This window comes from Tupaia chinensis, unplaced genomic scaffold (assembly GCF_000334495.1).
Source record: "Tupaia chinensis unplaced genomic scaffold, TupChi_1.0 Scaffold143951_1, whole genome shotgun sequence".
NCBI classification, from domain to species: domain Eukaryota; kingdom Metazoa; phylum Chordata; class Mammalia; order Scandentia; family Tupaiidae; genus Tupaia; species Tupaia belangeri.
Window position 1 is genome coordinate 405932 of NW_006203802.1, and position 13327 is coordinate 419258.

The following is a 13327-nucleotide window of genomic DNA, read 5'->3' on the forward strand; positions in this document are numbered from 1 at the left end:
TGTCTAGATGATCTGTCCAGAGGAGATAGTGGAGTGTTGAGGTCTCCAACAATTAGTGTGTTGCAGTCTATCTCTCCTTTTAGATCTAACGGTCTTTTCTTCACATATTTGGGTGCTCCTGTGTTAGGTACATAGATATTTATTAGTGTTATATCTTCCTGATGGGTTAACCCTTTTACTGCAATATACTGCCTGCCTTTGTCTCTGAATAGTTTTTGTTTTAAAGCCTATCTTGTCAGAAATTAGTATCACTACTCCAGCTTTTTATTTGGTTACCATTTGCATGAAATACCTTTTTCTAGCCCTTCACTTTTACTCTATGTGTGTCTTTATCCATGAGATGTGTTTCTTGTAGGCAACAGATAGAGGGTTTCTGTTTTTTTCATCCATTCTGCCAATCTGTGTCTCTTGATGGGAGAATTTAATCCATTAACATTCAATCTTATTATTGATATTTCTGGACTTGTCCCTACCTTTAAGTTGGTCATTGTCTTGGTTGTCTTTTATTCCCTTATTTCTGGCTGTTCACTCTTAGTTTTCCTGGAATAGGACTCTCTTCAGAGTATCTTAAAGAGCTGGTCTGGTGTTGGAATATTCTTCTAGGTTTTTTGTCTGAGAAGATTTTAATCATTTTTTCCCATATGAAGGATAATCTTGCAGGATATAATAATCTTGGTTGAAATTGTTTCTCTCTTAGCACTTTCAATATGTCTTCCCATTCTTTCCTTGCTTGCATGATTTCTGTTGAAAGGTCCAGAGGTAGCCTGATGGGATGACCTTTGTAAGTCACTTGTCGTTACTCTCTTGCCAATTTTAGTATCTTGTCTTATCTGTGGTCTTTGCCAGTCTGGCTAAGATGTGCCTTGTGGAAAATCTTCTTGGGTTGATTCTATTCGGAGTCCTTTGTATTTCTTGCATCTGGATGTGTGAGTGCTTCTTTTGACTTGTAAAGTTTTCTTCTAGGATTTCATGGAATAGATTTTCCATGCCCTTATTAGTTTCTTCACCTCTTGGGATACCAATTATTCAGATGTTTGGATGTTTAATGAAGTCTAATATTTCTCATATATTATCCTCTTTTTTTGTTGTTGTTGTTATTTTCTCTACCTTTTGGTGGTCTTTTCTAGGTGACAGATTTTATCTTCTACATCAGAGATTCGATCTTCAGCATTGTCTAATTGACCTTTAATACTTTCAAGAGAGCTTTTAATTTCCTGTATTACAGACTTCATCTCTAATAGTTCCATCTGATTCTTAGAGTGTCAATTTCTTCTATCATATTGTGGAAAGACTTCCAACATAACTTCAAACAACTGGATTAGAAGCAGGACAGTAGTAATGAGAGTACAACAGGACCACATCTTGATTTTATTTAGTAATACTGAACAAGTTTTTAACTCACATGAGTGTGTAACTTGATAAATGCTATCTGTACCAAAAATAAAACTTTTTAAAACAAATACTGAATGTTAAGTATCCTCTTGATAAGGGTTTTGCCACCTAGAGCACACCCTCGGCCTGAAGCATGAGCCCATGTGATGGCGGCGAAGCTCTGCATAACCTGCACCAGTCAGGCAGGAAGCGCCTCCCTCGCTTGGGCCCCACTCTACCTGGGTCTCCCGGGGAGGAGCAGGCCAGTCCTGGGAGCTGAGCACGTGCGTGGGCGAGCAGCACACTAAGCCATCCTAGGAGTCCTTGCTCTGGGACGGCTCCACGATTTGCAAACAGCAGTCCATAAACTCCAAAAACAAGGGCTCCTGCATGCAGGCCCTCATTAGCTTCGCTTTGTTGTCCCCCTGGTCCAGGCTGACCATCAGCTGTCGCAGGTGGGGATTGAGCCGTAATGTTCTTAATGTTGCAGAGTCCTCTAAATTCTTTAAATTCTGCAAAGAAACTCTGTCCTCTTCTTCGTCACTATTGAGAAAATCTGCTATGGAGTCATCGTCATCTTTGTTTTCCACAGACTTTACAGTTTTTGCAGGTAATTTTTTCTCAACTGGACGAGTTCCAGGGTTGCACTGTTCTCTGTGAGTCCGGAAGCAGGTCACGGAGCAGTAGGGCACGCAGCAGGTCGGGCAGCGGTACTTGGGCTTCTCCAGGCAGACCACGCAGACCAGGGAGCTACACTTCAGCAACGCCATGACCTCCCGCAGCTGTCCCCGCACTGCCGCACGCCCGCCCTCCCGTGTCTTTTCTATTTCAGCTCATAGAATTTTGTCACCAGGAATGTGCTAAATTCTTTCTCTGACATTTTGGTAACATCTTCTGTTTTTTCAAGAGAGCGAGAGAAGTTATTCTGTTATTTTGATGGAGACATATTTCCTGGTTTATTCAGACCCTAGGCTCTTCATCTACTTCTAGCCATGGAGAGATGAATTCCTTTTTGGATACCTTTTTGGAGAATGTTTCTTGACTGGGAATAAGTGTGCTTCCCTTTTGCTGTGGACTGATGTGTGCTGAAGTCTCTCTTCTGCTGTGCTTTGCAATGTGTTCTACACAGGAGGAGTTTTCTATTCAGGAATCTGAAGAGCAGTCTCTCCTTTTTCACAGGTGGTTAAGTAAAAGGGAGGTTCCCAGGGAGCCTCACAATACCAGGGTATTTGAAAACTGTGGTTCTAAACCTGTCTAGCCCCTTATGATGTGTGGAGGATAAGCAGGAGATGACAATATAAGGCGGAAGAGAAAAGAGTATGAAAGAGAATAAAATAAATAAAGATGGAAGTGGGCTCTGCTGGAGAGCTGGGGACAGTCCTGTGGGGTAAGGATAAGAGGGAAATTAACAAAAGAAAGAAGAGAAGAAAAAAAAAACCTACCTTGCTAACAGAGAGAGAGTCTCTGGGGTTAGGGGGACAGGAGCTGAAGCTGGGGCTGGGAAGCCCTGCCTCAGTGTCCCTTAGGCCAGGGGACTGGAGATGGAAGTGGCTGTACTTTGCCTATAGTATAAATTGAGTATTTATTGAATAACTAAATGCTATTAAATGGTTACTTCATGCCAACTATTAGTCTAAACTTTTTAAAGAAATTATGTCTTTAATCTTTACAGCAACATCATAAGGTAGACATTACTATTATTCCCAATTTTATTTTTTAAAAAATTTGCCAGAGGGTACATGTGCTCTTCAAAGAGAGAAGAGAAAAAGGAGATAGAAAGAGAGAGAGAGAGAAAATAAGAAAGCTCCTCTTATGGGTGATGGCCATGCTGGAATCTCTTTTCCTTTTCTCCCTCCTTTTGGGATTTTGGGGGATATACACATATGTGCTGGCATGTTTTTCAAGTTGATGGGCCCAAGATTCAAACTGCACAGTCACCCACATGGGATCCAGCTGCTTTTTTTTTTTTTTCTTTTGAAGAGGTTTTTGTTTGTTTGTTTGTTTGTTTTGCTATAGGGCACATGCACTCGCCAGACAGAGACAGAGAGACAGAAAGTGAGAAATCATCCCCCAGGGGGGATGACCACACCGCAATCCCTTCTCCTCTCGTCTTCTCTTGGGATCTTGGGCATGCACGCACAAGTGCCCAACATGAGTTTAAGCCACCAAGTCTGAGACTCGAACTGTGTCGACTACATGGGAGTCCAGCGACATAGTCATTACGCTAACTTCTGGTCCCGGATCCAGCTGCTTTAACCACTAGCACTTGATGACACTGTTATTGCCTATTTTTAGGTGAGAAAACTGAGGCACAGGATGTTAAGTAATTTGCCAAAGGGCACATAACTTGTGCCAGAATTTGAACTCAGGGTCATTCTAGACCGCCTGCTAAATCACACACTACCCTGCTTTTGTCATGACATGGACTTTATATGAAGAGGAAAACTCCAAAGAACTCAAAGTATGGTACTGAAATGTGCAAAAAGTTGGAGAGATCTTAGTGTGAAGCCTTTTATTTAGTTCCTTTTCCTACTTTGTTGGGGAAGTAGAGAGGAAAGTATAAAGAGAAGGACAAAGAATGTTAACAGCTGAAAGGCATTCTAACTGGCAAAGCCAGGTTATGTAATCTTTAACATTATATAATCTTGAAAACTATTTTTAAATCTGTGAAATGAACACAAAGGGTGGGATAAAGAAAATAACTGCAAAGTGGGAAGAAACACTATATCATATTATATAAGCTTTGGGTTATATTTTATCCTAAATAATTGATCACTTTTAGTTTAAAAATCATATAGGCTAATGTATACAGTCTAAGGCTAAAATGTCTGACTTCTGACATCTCTGTCATTGGAAAATAAATTAGGAACATTTTCCCAGAGATAGTAGAAGGAAATCACTAAGTTCTCACCAGAGGAGCAATGTTGCAGAAGACCCCTTCCCCAGGAGAGTAGATATTTTTTACTGGGTAGGATTGAAGAGGAAGGCAAAGTACCTGAAAGAACAGGGAAGAAGGGGTGGGAGAGAATCCTAAACTACAGAGGAGGGCAAGCATGAAGGACAGAGATTAAATCACAAAAGCTATTCACAGGAAGTTTTCTCTGGGATGGTCACCAGGGCACACAGAACTAATCAGAATAGGTTCTGCTGTGTGTATCAGAAGAATGTAAGATGATAATGACCAATACACAATGGAAATTTATTTCTCCTTGACACAACACCACATCTGAAGAAGAGCAACTGGAGTTCTTGGTGGCTTCATGGGCTTCAGAAGTTTCTCTCTTTCTTTCCTGTTGCTACGTGCTGTGGGTTGACAGCCAGTTCTGTCCCACATGACTCTTGAAGTCTTTTTAGAGGAAAATAGTAGATTTGAGATTGAAAATATTAGCTACTCCTCTATCCTCACTACCAGGTTATATGGAAAGCATGCCTGAGAACAAATTCTACCCTCAACGTGGTTATTTATAAGAAAACATTTATTTGTAATCAAGCATGAGAATAGCATATATAATCTACTCTTTCAACTCGATGATGTCTCAGTTCTCACTTCTCCTATCTCCAATCTATCCTGGCATGAAAAATTCAACCAATGCAGGCATGATAAAATTCCAAAAGCAGGAATCTCTTATCTACATAATTAGCATTAGGCCACCAAGAAGCCCTTAGAACCAAAAACTGGACCTGGGATAATTTAGAGATTAAAAAAGCCTCAGGCACTATTACTAAAGACACAGGCTACAAGCCTCACTGGATTCTTTTGTTCTGTTCATGCAAAGAGAGTATCTCTAAAATATTTTAACCAACTTTATATCTTAAATATATAGTAATTTAACCAATGAGAGTTCTTTTTAGCATTTATCATGCTATTTAGTAGCATAATGTTAACTTCATTTACCCTTAAAAACCCGTTTTTTAAAATTCACTGAGAATAGTACCAAAGAGTTTGGTGTTCACCCAGCTATGCATAAAAGAAACACTTCTGGGACATGAGCTTTTCCATTGGAACATTAATGCAACCTCTGAAGTGTGAACTCACAATTGAAATTTTAGCTGACTGTCCCTGCATTCAACAGTCTAGCTAGGACAAATAATATATATTCATATAATTTAATTGCCATCCTCAAGACATGGCTTGTACTCTTACTTCTACTAAGATCCGATTGGCTGTAACTTGGTAACATGACCACACCTGGCTTTCAGTGAAACCAGGAAGCACAACCTTTATTCTGGGACACTAGGTACCCAGATATGATGGGTATTGCTCCTAGGAAAAATAAATAAACAGATACTTTGTGAATTCTGGAAGTTTTCCTGTGCAGAGAAGGGACTGAGTACAGTTGCTCAATACTTTCACTTGCATTGCAATAAGTAAGTGCTTCTCCACCCTCAGAATGTGGGAAACTTTCCAGGTTTGAGAAATAGTCTCATGATTTCCCAGAAGAAGTGGGTCAGAGTTGAGGCAATGGCTAAAGGCTTAATGGTAGATACATGTGTGAAGGCAAAAACTTCTTCTATCAATTCACTTTTGTTCTAAGTTATGTTAGGCTCTTGCTACTGAAAAGAGTTCATGGACTGGCAACTTTGGTGTCATCTAAGAACTGGCTAAGATAAAGTGCCAGCTCTCAATTCTAATAATATTGCCAGATAATTCTTATGTTCAGTGGTTTGGGAAGCACTGTTTTTGGATGCTTCCCCACTTCCATCACACACATGTATCTGAACATTCTGAAATTAGAGCCAGTGTTTCCCCCAGAAGGGACACTTTGACTAAAGCACAAAAATAAGTCTGGAAGAATTAGTGAGTACTGGTAGATTATAATTTAGATAAAAAATTATTCAGCATTTCATGCAGATTAGCTTACTATTTTATGCAAAAGGCAATTAACATGCACACACACACACACACTTTTTTTTGGGGGGGGTCCTATAATAAATAACCCAAAGAACATATTAAAAGTGAATCTGGTTAGAACTCTAAATTCAATTTCTTTTTTCAACTTTGTCATCCTTTCTGAAATTTTCTTTTATGAAGAAAAATGATAGTAAAGTTGAAAGTCATTGTTTTAAGATGATATATAAACATATTTGTTGTAGTTTTAGAAACTAGTTAGATAGGTGAATACAAAACAAGTCTGTCACTGGTCTGGGAGAGGACAACTATGGCATGGGATCATTATAAATCCAAGACAAACTTCTGTTTGCCAAAGTAAACTACTTATTCACAGAAGATGGGTGGTGCTTATTTGGAATATTATTCTTAATTGCTGTCTTTTGCAATTCAAAAATTTGCTGTCACTTTTACATTTCGTTTAAAAAATATTTTCATATTGAAACTTGGCACAGAAGTTAAAAAAAATTTTCTTCTGGAAATTGATTCAATCCAACCACATCTTTTGGACACCTGAAGGTTGCCTAGCTATGAAGCTTTTACTTTTCTTTAAATTTTTTTAAAATTCATTTTGGAGGGAACATGTAAAGGAATAAAAAGACATGTCTTTACATTTGAGAATTCACATTGGAGGATTATTATAAAAGTATTTTATAACTCTTTTACAAAAGTAGGATTTGTTTAAATGTGTTTATTTTATTCTGGTTGGATATTTTTATCATTCTATACATTCTTTCCCATGATATATCTGATCTATTTGATTTAAAATGAGGAGAAACTAGCTTCAAAAGTCAAGGTGCATATAGAGGACACAATTTCCCAACAGCAAATACAGAAACAGAGTGAAGGCATTGGGTCTTTTTCCTCCTGCTTCCAGAGAATAATGAAGAAGGATGCATGAAGGGAGCAGAGGGATCATTAGGTTTCGCTTATCGATTGTTGGCAGGAACTCTGACAACTGAGCTCACAATAGAAAATTCATGCCTGATCCTTAATTCTGAAAACAAATTTCCCCAGAAGAAATTTTTTTCTAGTGGTGGGATTAGATTAAGCTAATTAAAAATAGTCAAGTGTTAGTGAGGAAGAGTCCACATTCTAACACGGGAAATGTAAAAAAACTCATCTCGTCTAATTCTCTGACATTTTAATGTGTATGTGTATAACGATTGGTATAGATATTAATTTTTATGCAGTTTTGTTCATAAAGATTTTTTTCTCTTTTTTAAAAAGTAATAAAGTTTAAGGCTTTATTTTATTTCTTTTTTTGTTGCAAGGAATACAAACTCACTCAAACTACTGAGTTGGAAAGGAAGATTTATTTCAATATTACAGATATATGACACAATTCTATGCAATTGGACCTAACACACAGTACACTATTCAAACCAAGACAAATCCTTTCTCTCCTTCTCACATAATTTAGCTTCTTTTTCTGTAAGTCTACTATTTTCCTCTCTCTGAAGATCAATGTTATTTTCTTACTCATTATCTTGTAAACGACATCCTGAACTAAGTTGACATGACTCTGCTATTCCAATGCCCACCACTGACTAGTAACTATCTCTGTATTTTAAAGTTTGAATTAATGACAGAGAGAATCTGATTGGTGCAGATCATCTGTTTATTCATGGGTCTCTAATTTACAGTGGATTGCCTGCCCACTTGGGGTAGATACCTGGTCTAATCAGCCATGGCTAGTGAAAGGAGAGGTAGCATGTGGTGTTCTAGGCTCCCTGTTCTTCTGAGTCTATCCTTACTTCCGATGAAATAAAAGAAAAAAAGAATTTCGCTGAGGTTGGGCCTTAGAAAATCCTAATCTATAAAGTGAAACTACAGAAGACACTTCATATGAAATGATTATATAGCATAATTAAGAGGCCAAATGAATAGCATGAAAAAAGCACCGAGGGGTGAAAATTCAATATAATCTGTAGTGATCTGAGAATGTTTATGACTACACAGAATGCTGAACTGCTGAAGGGTTGTCAGATATGTCGAAGAAGAAAAAGTTAAAGAAGAAACATATGTGTTTTTTGGGTAATACGTTACAGATTAAAATTAACATCAAATTGTCTAAAGAATTCTGGTCCTGGCACATGCTCAGAAAAAAAAAAAAAAAAAAGAAGAAGAAGAATAAAAGCAAAGGTAACATAATGAAAGAAATGAGGGGGTAATTTGTAGATAAGAGATTTCAACAAAATTTTGAAAGTTCATCTATATTGATAAAGCAGAGTAGTGGAAGCTATAGCCGAAGACATCCCATGGAGCTGTCTGGAAGACTCCTAGAGAGGCTCTAGACTTCGATGCAGCAGGTACAATGGGGAATATGGACAAAAGCTGGCGGGTTAATCTTAAGACACTACCTAGAAGTTCTCAGAGAATCTTCCTGGCCAGCAAGGAGGTTTTTGGGTCTGGTGCCTGTACCTTCCTGGAATGGCCCCCAAGCAACAGTCTTCACTCACATCTCCAATGAAGAAACCAAGACTGCCCCCTGCCTCGAAGCTGGAGGAGGCGTCGTCCTCTCTGGACTTATCTAAGGGAGACACAGAGCAACAAGAAGCAATTGAACATATCAATGAAGTACAAAATAAAAGAGACAGACTAAATAAAAAAGCCAGTGAAGAGATTTTGAAAGTAGAAAAAAAATATAATAAACTTTGCCAACCATTTTTTCAGAAGAGGTCAGAATTGATTGCCAAAAATCCCAAATTTTGGAGTAACAACTTTTATCAACCATCCACAAGTGTCTGCACTGCTTGGAGAGGAGGATGAAGAGGCACTGCATTATTTGACCAGAGTTGAAGTGACAGAATTTGAAGATACTAAATTAGGTTACAGAATAGTTTTTATTTTGATGAAAATTCTTACTTTGAAAATAAAGTTCTCTCCAAAGATTTTCATCTGAATGAGAGTGGTGATCCATCTTCAAAGTCCACTGAAATCAAATGGAAATCTGGGAAAGATTTGATGAAATGTTCAAGTCAAATGCAGAATAAAGCCAGCAGGAAGAGGCAGCATGAGGAACCAGAGAGCTTCTTTACTTGGTTTACTGACCATTCTGATGCAGGTGCAGATGAGTTAGGGGAGGTCATCAAAGATGACATTTGGCCAAATCCGTTACAGTACTATTTGGTTCCCGATATGGATGATGAAGAAGGGGAAGGAGAAGAAGAATATGCTGATGATGATGAAGAAGAGGGATTGGAAGATACTGATGAAGGAGATGAGGATGAAGGTGAAGAAGAGGAAGATGATGGTGAAGGGGAAGAAGGAGAGAAGGATGATGGAGAAGATGACTGACAGAACACTGATGGATTCCAATCCTCCTTTTTAAAAAATTTTTCTTCAGTCCCTGGGAGCAAGTTGCACTTTTTTTTTCTCTTTTTTTCCCCCTCTTGTGCTCAGTCACCCTGTTCCTTTTTTTTTTTTTTTTTGCTCAGTACTTTCTCATCATTTTAATATTTTACATAAGTCCTATGACAATTATATCAACAGATTTCCTCAAATAACGCCCCCCCCCCAGTCACCCTGTTCTTGAGGTCTCTTCTCTACACCATGGTTCTCAATTTATTTTAGGGGGAAAAACCTTGAGCAGAAACAATGGGAAAAGAATCTCCACCCTTCTCTGTTCTAAATTCATTTTGATCCCTTTCTGTCTCAACAAAAACTGTTTGGAATCAACACCACCGTGCTCTGTGGGAGAAAAGAAGATCCTTCTGCTCCCTTCACTCTGCTGGAAGTCGGAGGGTGCTAGGCCCCTGTGTAGTAGTGCATAGAATTCTAGCTTTTTTCCTCCTTTCTCTGTATATTGGGCTCAGAGATGACACTGTGTCTCTATGTGAATATGGGCAGTTGGCATTTACCAACATGTATCTGTCTACTTTCTCTTGTTTAAAAAAATAAAAAATAAAAATTAAAAAATGGGGTTATAGAAGGTCAGCAAAGGGTGGGTTTGAGATGTTTGGGTGGGTTAAGTGGGCATTTTGACAACATGGCTTCTCCTTTGGCATGTTTAATTGTAATGGTTAACGGACATCCTTGCAGTTTAAGATGACACTTTTAAAAATAAAATTCTCTCCTAATGATGACTTGAGCCCTGCCACTCGATGGGAGAATCAGCAGAATCTGTAGGATCTTATTTGAAATTGACATTCTCTATTGTAATTTTGTTCCTGTTTATTTTTAAATTTTCTTTTTGTTTCACTGGAAAGGAAAGATGCTCAGTTTTAAATGTTAAAAGTGTACAAGTTGCTTTGTTACAATAAAACTGAATGTGTACGCAAAGAAAAAATAAAAGACACTACCTAGGAAAAAATAGGACAGATGACAAGGGAGAACACTTCCAGGGTAAATAGCTCTTAATTTTAGCATTCAAAAGTTCACAGAGTTAAACTGGCATTATGCCTGCACACACTCTGTTGAAGGCTACCATTAAGCAGTCCTGAGTATGTTCACAAGACTCCCAGAAAGTCTTTATATTGCTGTATACTTTTTTCCAAAGTTTGGCATAATTTTAGACTTACAAAAATTTTGGAATAAAATAAAAACATTTCTTAAATACAGTATATATATAGGTTCCTGAAATATTAGTATTTTGACATTTGTACTTTATCCTTTTTTTCTCTCTCTTTATAGAAACAAAAGTAGAGAGATAAATAGGTGAGATGAGAGATAGGTACGTGGATAGATACAGATTTTATTTTTTCTGACCCATTTGAGTCAGTTGCAAATGTAATATCTCTTCACATTTAGATCGTCTGGTACGTATTTCTTTTTTTTTTTTTTCCTTTTCTTTTTTTGGAGAGGTTTTTGCTATAGGGTGCGTGCGCTCGCCAGATAGACAGAAAGCGAGAAATCACCCCCCAGGGGGGATAGCCATGCCTCAATCCCTTCTCCTCCTCCATTCTCCTCTTGGGATCTTGGGCATGCACACTCTCCCGGCATGAGTTTAAGCCACCAGGTCCAGGACTCGAACCGCGGTCGACTACGTGGGAGTCCAACGACATAGCCATTATGCTAACTGCTGGTCCCTGGTGCATATTTCTTATAAACATTATGTTACATAATTATAGGAAAAGGATAAAAATCAGAAAATTAACATTGATATAACACTGTTATCTAATTACAGAAGTTATTCAGATTTTTTTCGATTGTTGAAAAAAATGTCCTTTTAAGTAATAGAAATTTCCAGAGCATGTTGCATTCAGTGGTCTAGTATCTTTAATCTCCTTTAATGGGAGCCACCACCCCCGCGGTCGACTACGTGGGAGTCCAACAACATAGCCATTACGCTAACTGCTGGTCCTTGTGCATATTTCTTATAAACATTATGTTACATAATTATAGGAAAAGGATAAAAATCAGAAAATTAACATTGATATAACACTGTTATCTAATTACAGAAGTTATTCAGATTTTTTTCGATTGTTGAAAAAAATGTCCTTTTAAGTAATAGAAATTTCCAGAGCATGTTGCATTCAGTGGTCTAGTATCTTTAATCTCCTTTAATGGGAGCCACTACCACCCCCAGTCTTTCATAGTGTTGACATTTGAGACTACTAGTCAATTCTATTGTAATAGAATGTCTTTTAGTTTGGGTTTGTATAAATGTTCTCTCTTAGTTCAATTCAGGTTATGCACTTTGGGCAGAAATACCATAGAAGCTGGCGGTTTTCTCAGTGCCTTCTTATCAGGTACCTTTTTATCAGGAGGCACATGAAGTTAATGTGTACCATTTTTTGTCTCATTCATAATGTGAGTAGTAACCAAGTTTGGTAAATATTAGATGAAAGTCTCCAACATGAAGATAAAGATGAGGTAAACCACAAGCAAAAAAAGTGACATCAAAGGAAAAAGATAATTCAGGGAACAGTATATTTCAAAACAGAAGAGACTTCCCAACTGGTGAGCTCTGAGATTAGAAAATCTAGTGCATACATAAAACAAGACAGTTTATGCAATGAAAACGAAATCACTCTCATGTTTCCACCTTCTTTTGTTTCCACTCTGACCAGTCAGGGAAGATTCTCTGCTTTCAAGGGCTCCCGTGATTAGAAGGGGTGGATCCAGACAATCCAGGATAATCTCATCTCAATGTTAGTAGCCTTAATTATGCCTGTCAAAGCCCCTTCACCATGCAATATAACTAACTGTAGGTTCTGAAGAGTCATGGAGAAAGAGAGGCTTTCACAGCTCTGGGGAAAATAATAAAAATTCAGATTGCTATGCTTAGTCAAACTATCAAAAGGAGGAAAAAGCATATTAAATAATTTAAGGATTAAAAATTTACCTTTGATGTATTTTTTTTTTTTGGAAGGGTCTTCTGTGTCACAATTCTGCTTCAGCCTCCCAGCTTGCCTGATGGCTAAGCCCAACCTTGAGCTCACAATTCTCCTGTTTCCACCTCTTAGGTCGTTGGGATTTCAGACACATATCACCAAACCTGATCATTAGGCTGGACCAGAAATCGAACATAAGCCTCCTATGTGGTTCTAGTAGCAGAGCCTAGTGTTTTAGCATTGCCTGTCACCTCTGCTGGGCCTTCAATATACCCTTTCTTAAAAAGTTCCTTGAGGATGGACTTCAGAAGTAAGAAAGAGTGATCTAAGATGGAGGGCACAGAAAGCAGTCATTCCTAACCAGCAGAGCAGGGCAATGAAGTTTCAGGATGGCTGCTGGGCAGCAGCCTGAAAAGTAACTAGCCTATCCTGGAGCAGGAGGACTGAGGGCTCTGAATGGGAATTATTTAGGGAAAAGACTGGGGTAGATCGGACTAGTTTATCAATGAACTTAAAAACTTGAGGATATCCTATAGATACAGAATGCATGATCCCAGGAACCAGCAGTTAGCGTAATGGCTATGTCGCTGGACTCCCACGTAGTCGACCGTGGTTCGCGTCCCGGACGCGGTGGCTTAAAACTCACGCCGGGCTCGTGTGCGTGCATGCCCAAGATCCCAAGAGGAGAATGGAGGAGAAGGGATTGCAGTGTGACCATCCCCTCAGGGGGGTGATTTCTTGCTTTCTGTCTCTCTGTCTCTGTCTGTCTGGCGAGCGCACGTGCCCTATA

General features: G+C 38.6%; 1 protein-coding gene, 1 long non-coding RNA gene and 1 pseudogene across 3 annotated transcripts in view; 2 read left to right on the plus strand and 1 right to left on the minus strand.

The window, feature by feature from the left end:
• LOC102480821 (uncharacterized) overlaps window positions 1-13327 on the plus strand; it is a 99984-nt gene that overhangs the window by 56427 nt on the left and 30230 nt on the right. The gene's annotated exons all lie outside the window — the stretch shown is intronic.
• On the minus strand, window positions 1686-2148 carry LOC102479836 (zinc finger HIT domain-containing protein 3-like). The gene has a single exon (XM_006165540.2). It carries the CDS (start codon window positions 2139-2141, stop codon window positions 1686-1688), a length of 456 nt encoding a protein of 151 aa, XP_006165602.1. The 5' UTR covers window positions 2142-2148.
• On the plus strand, window positions 8345-9612 carry LOC102479426 (protein SET-like; annotated as a pseudogene).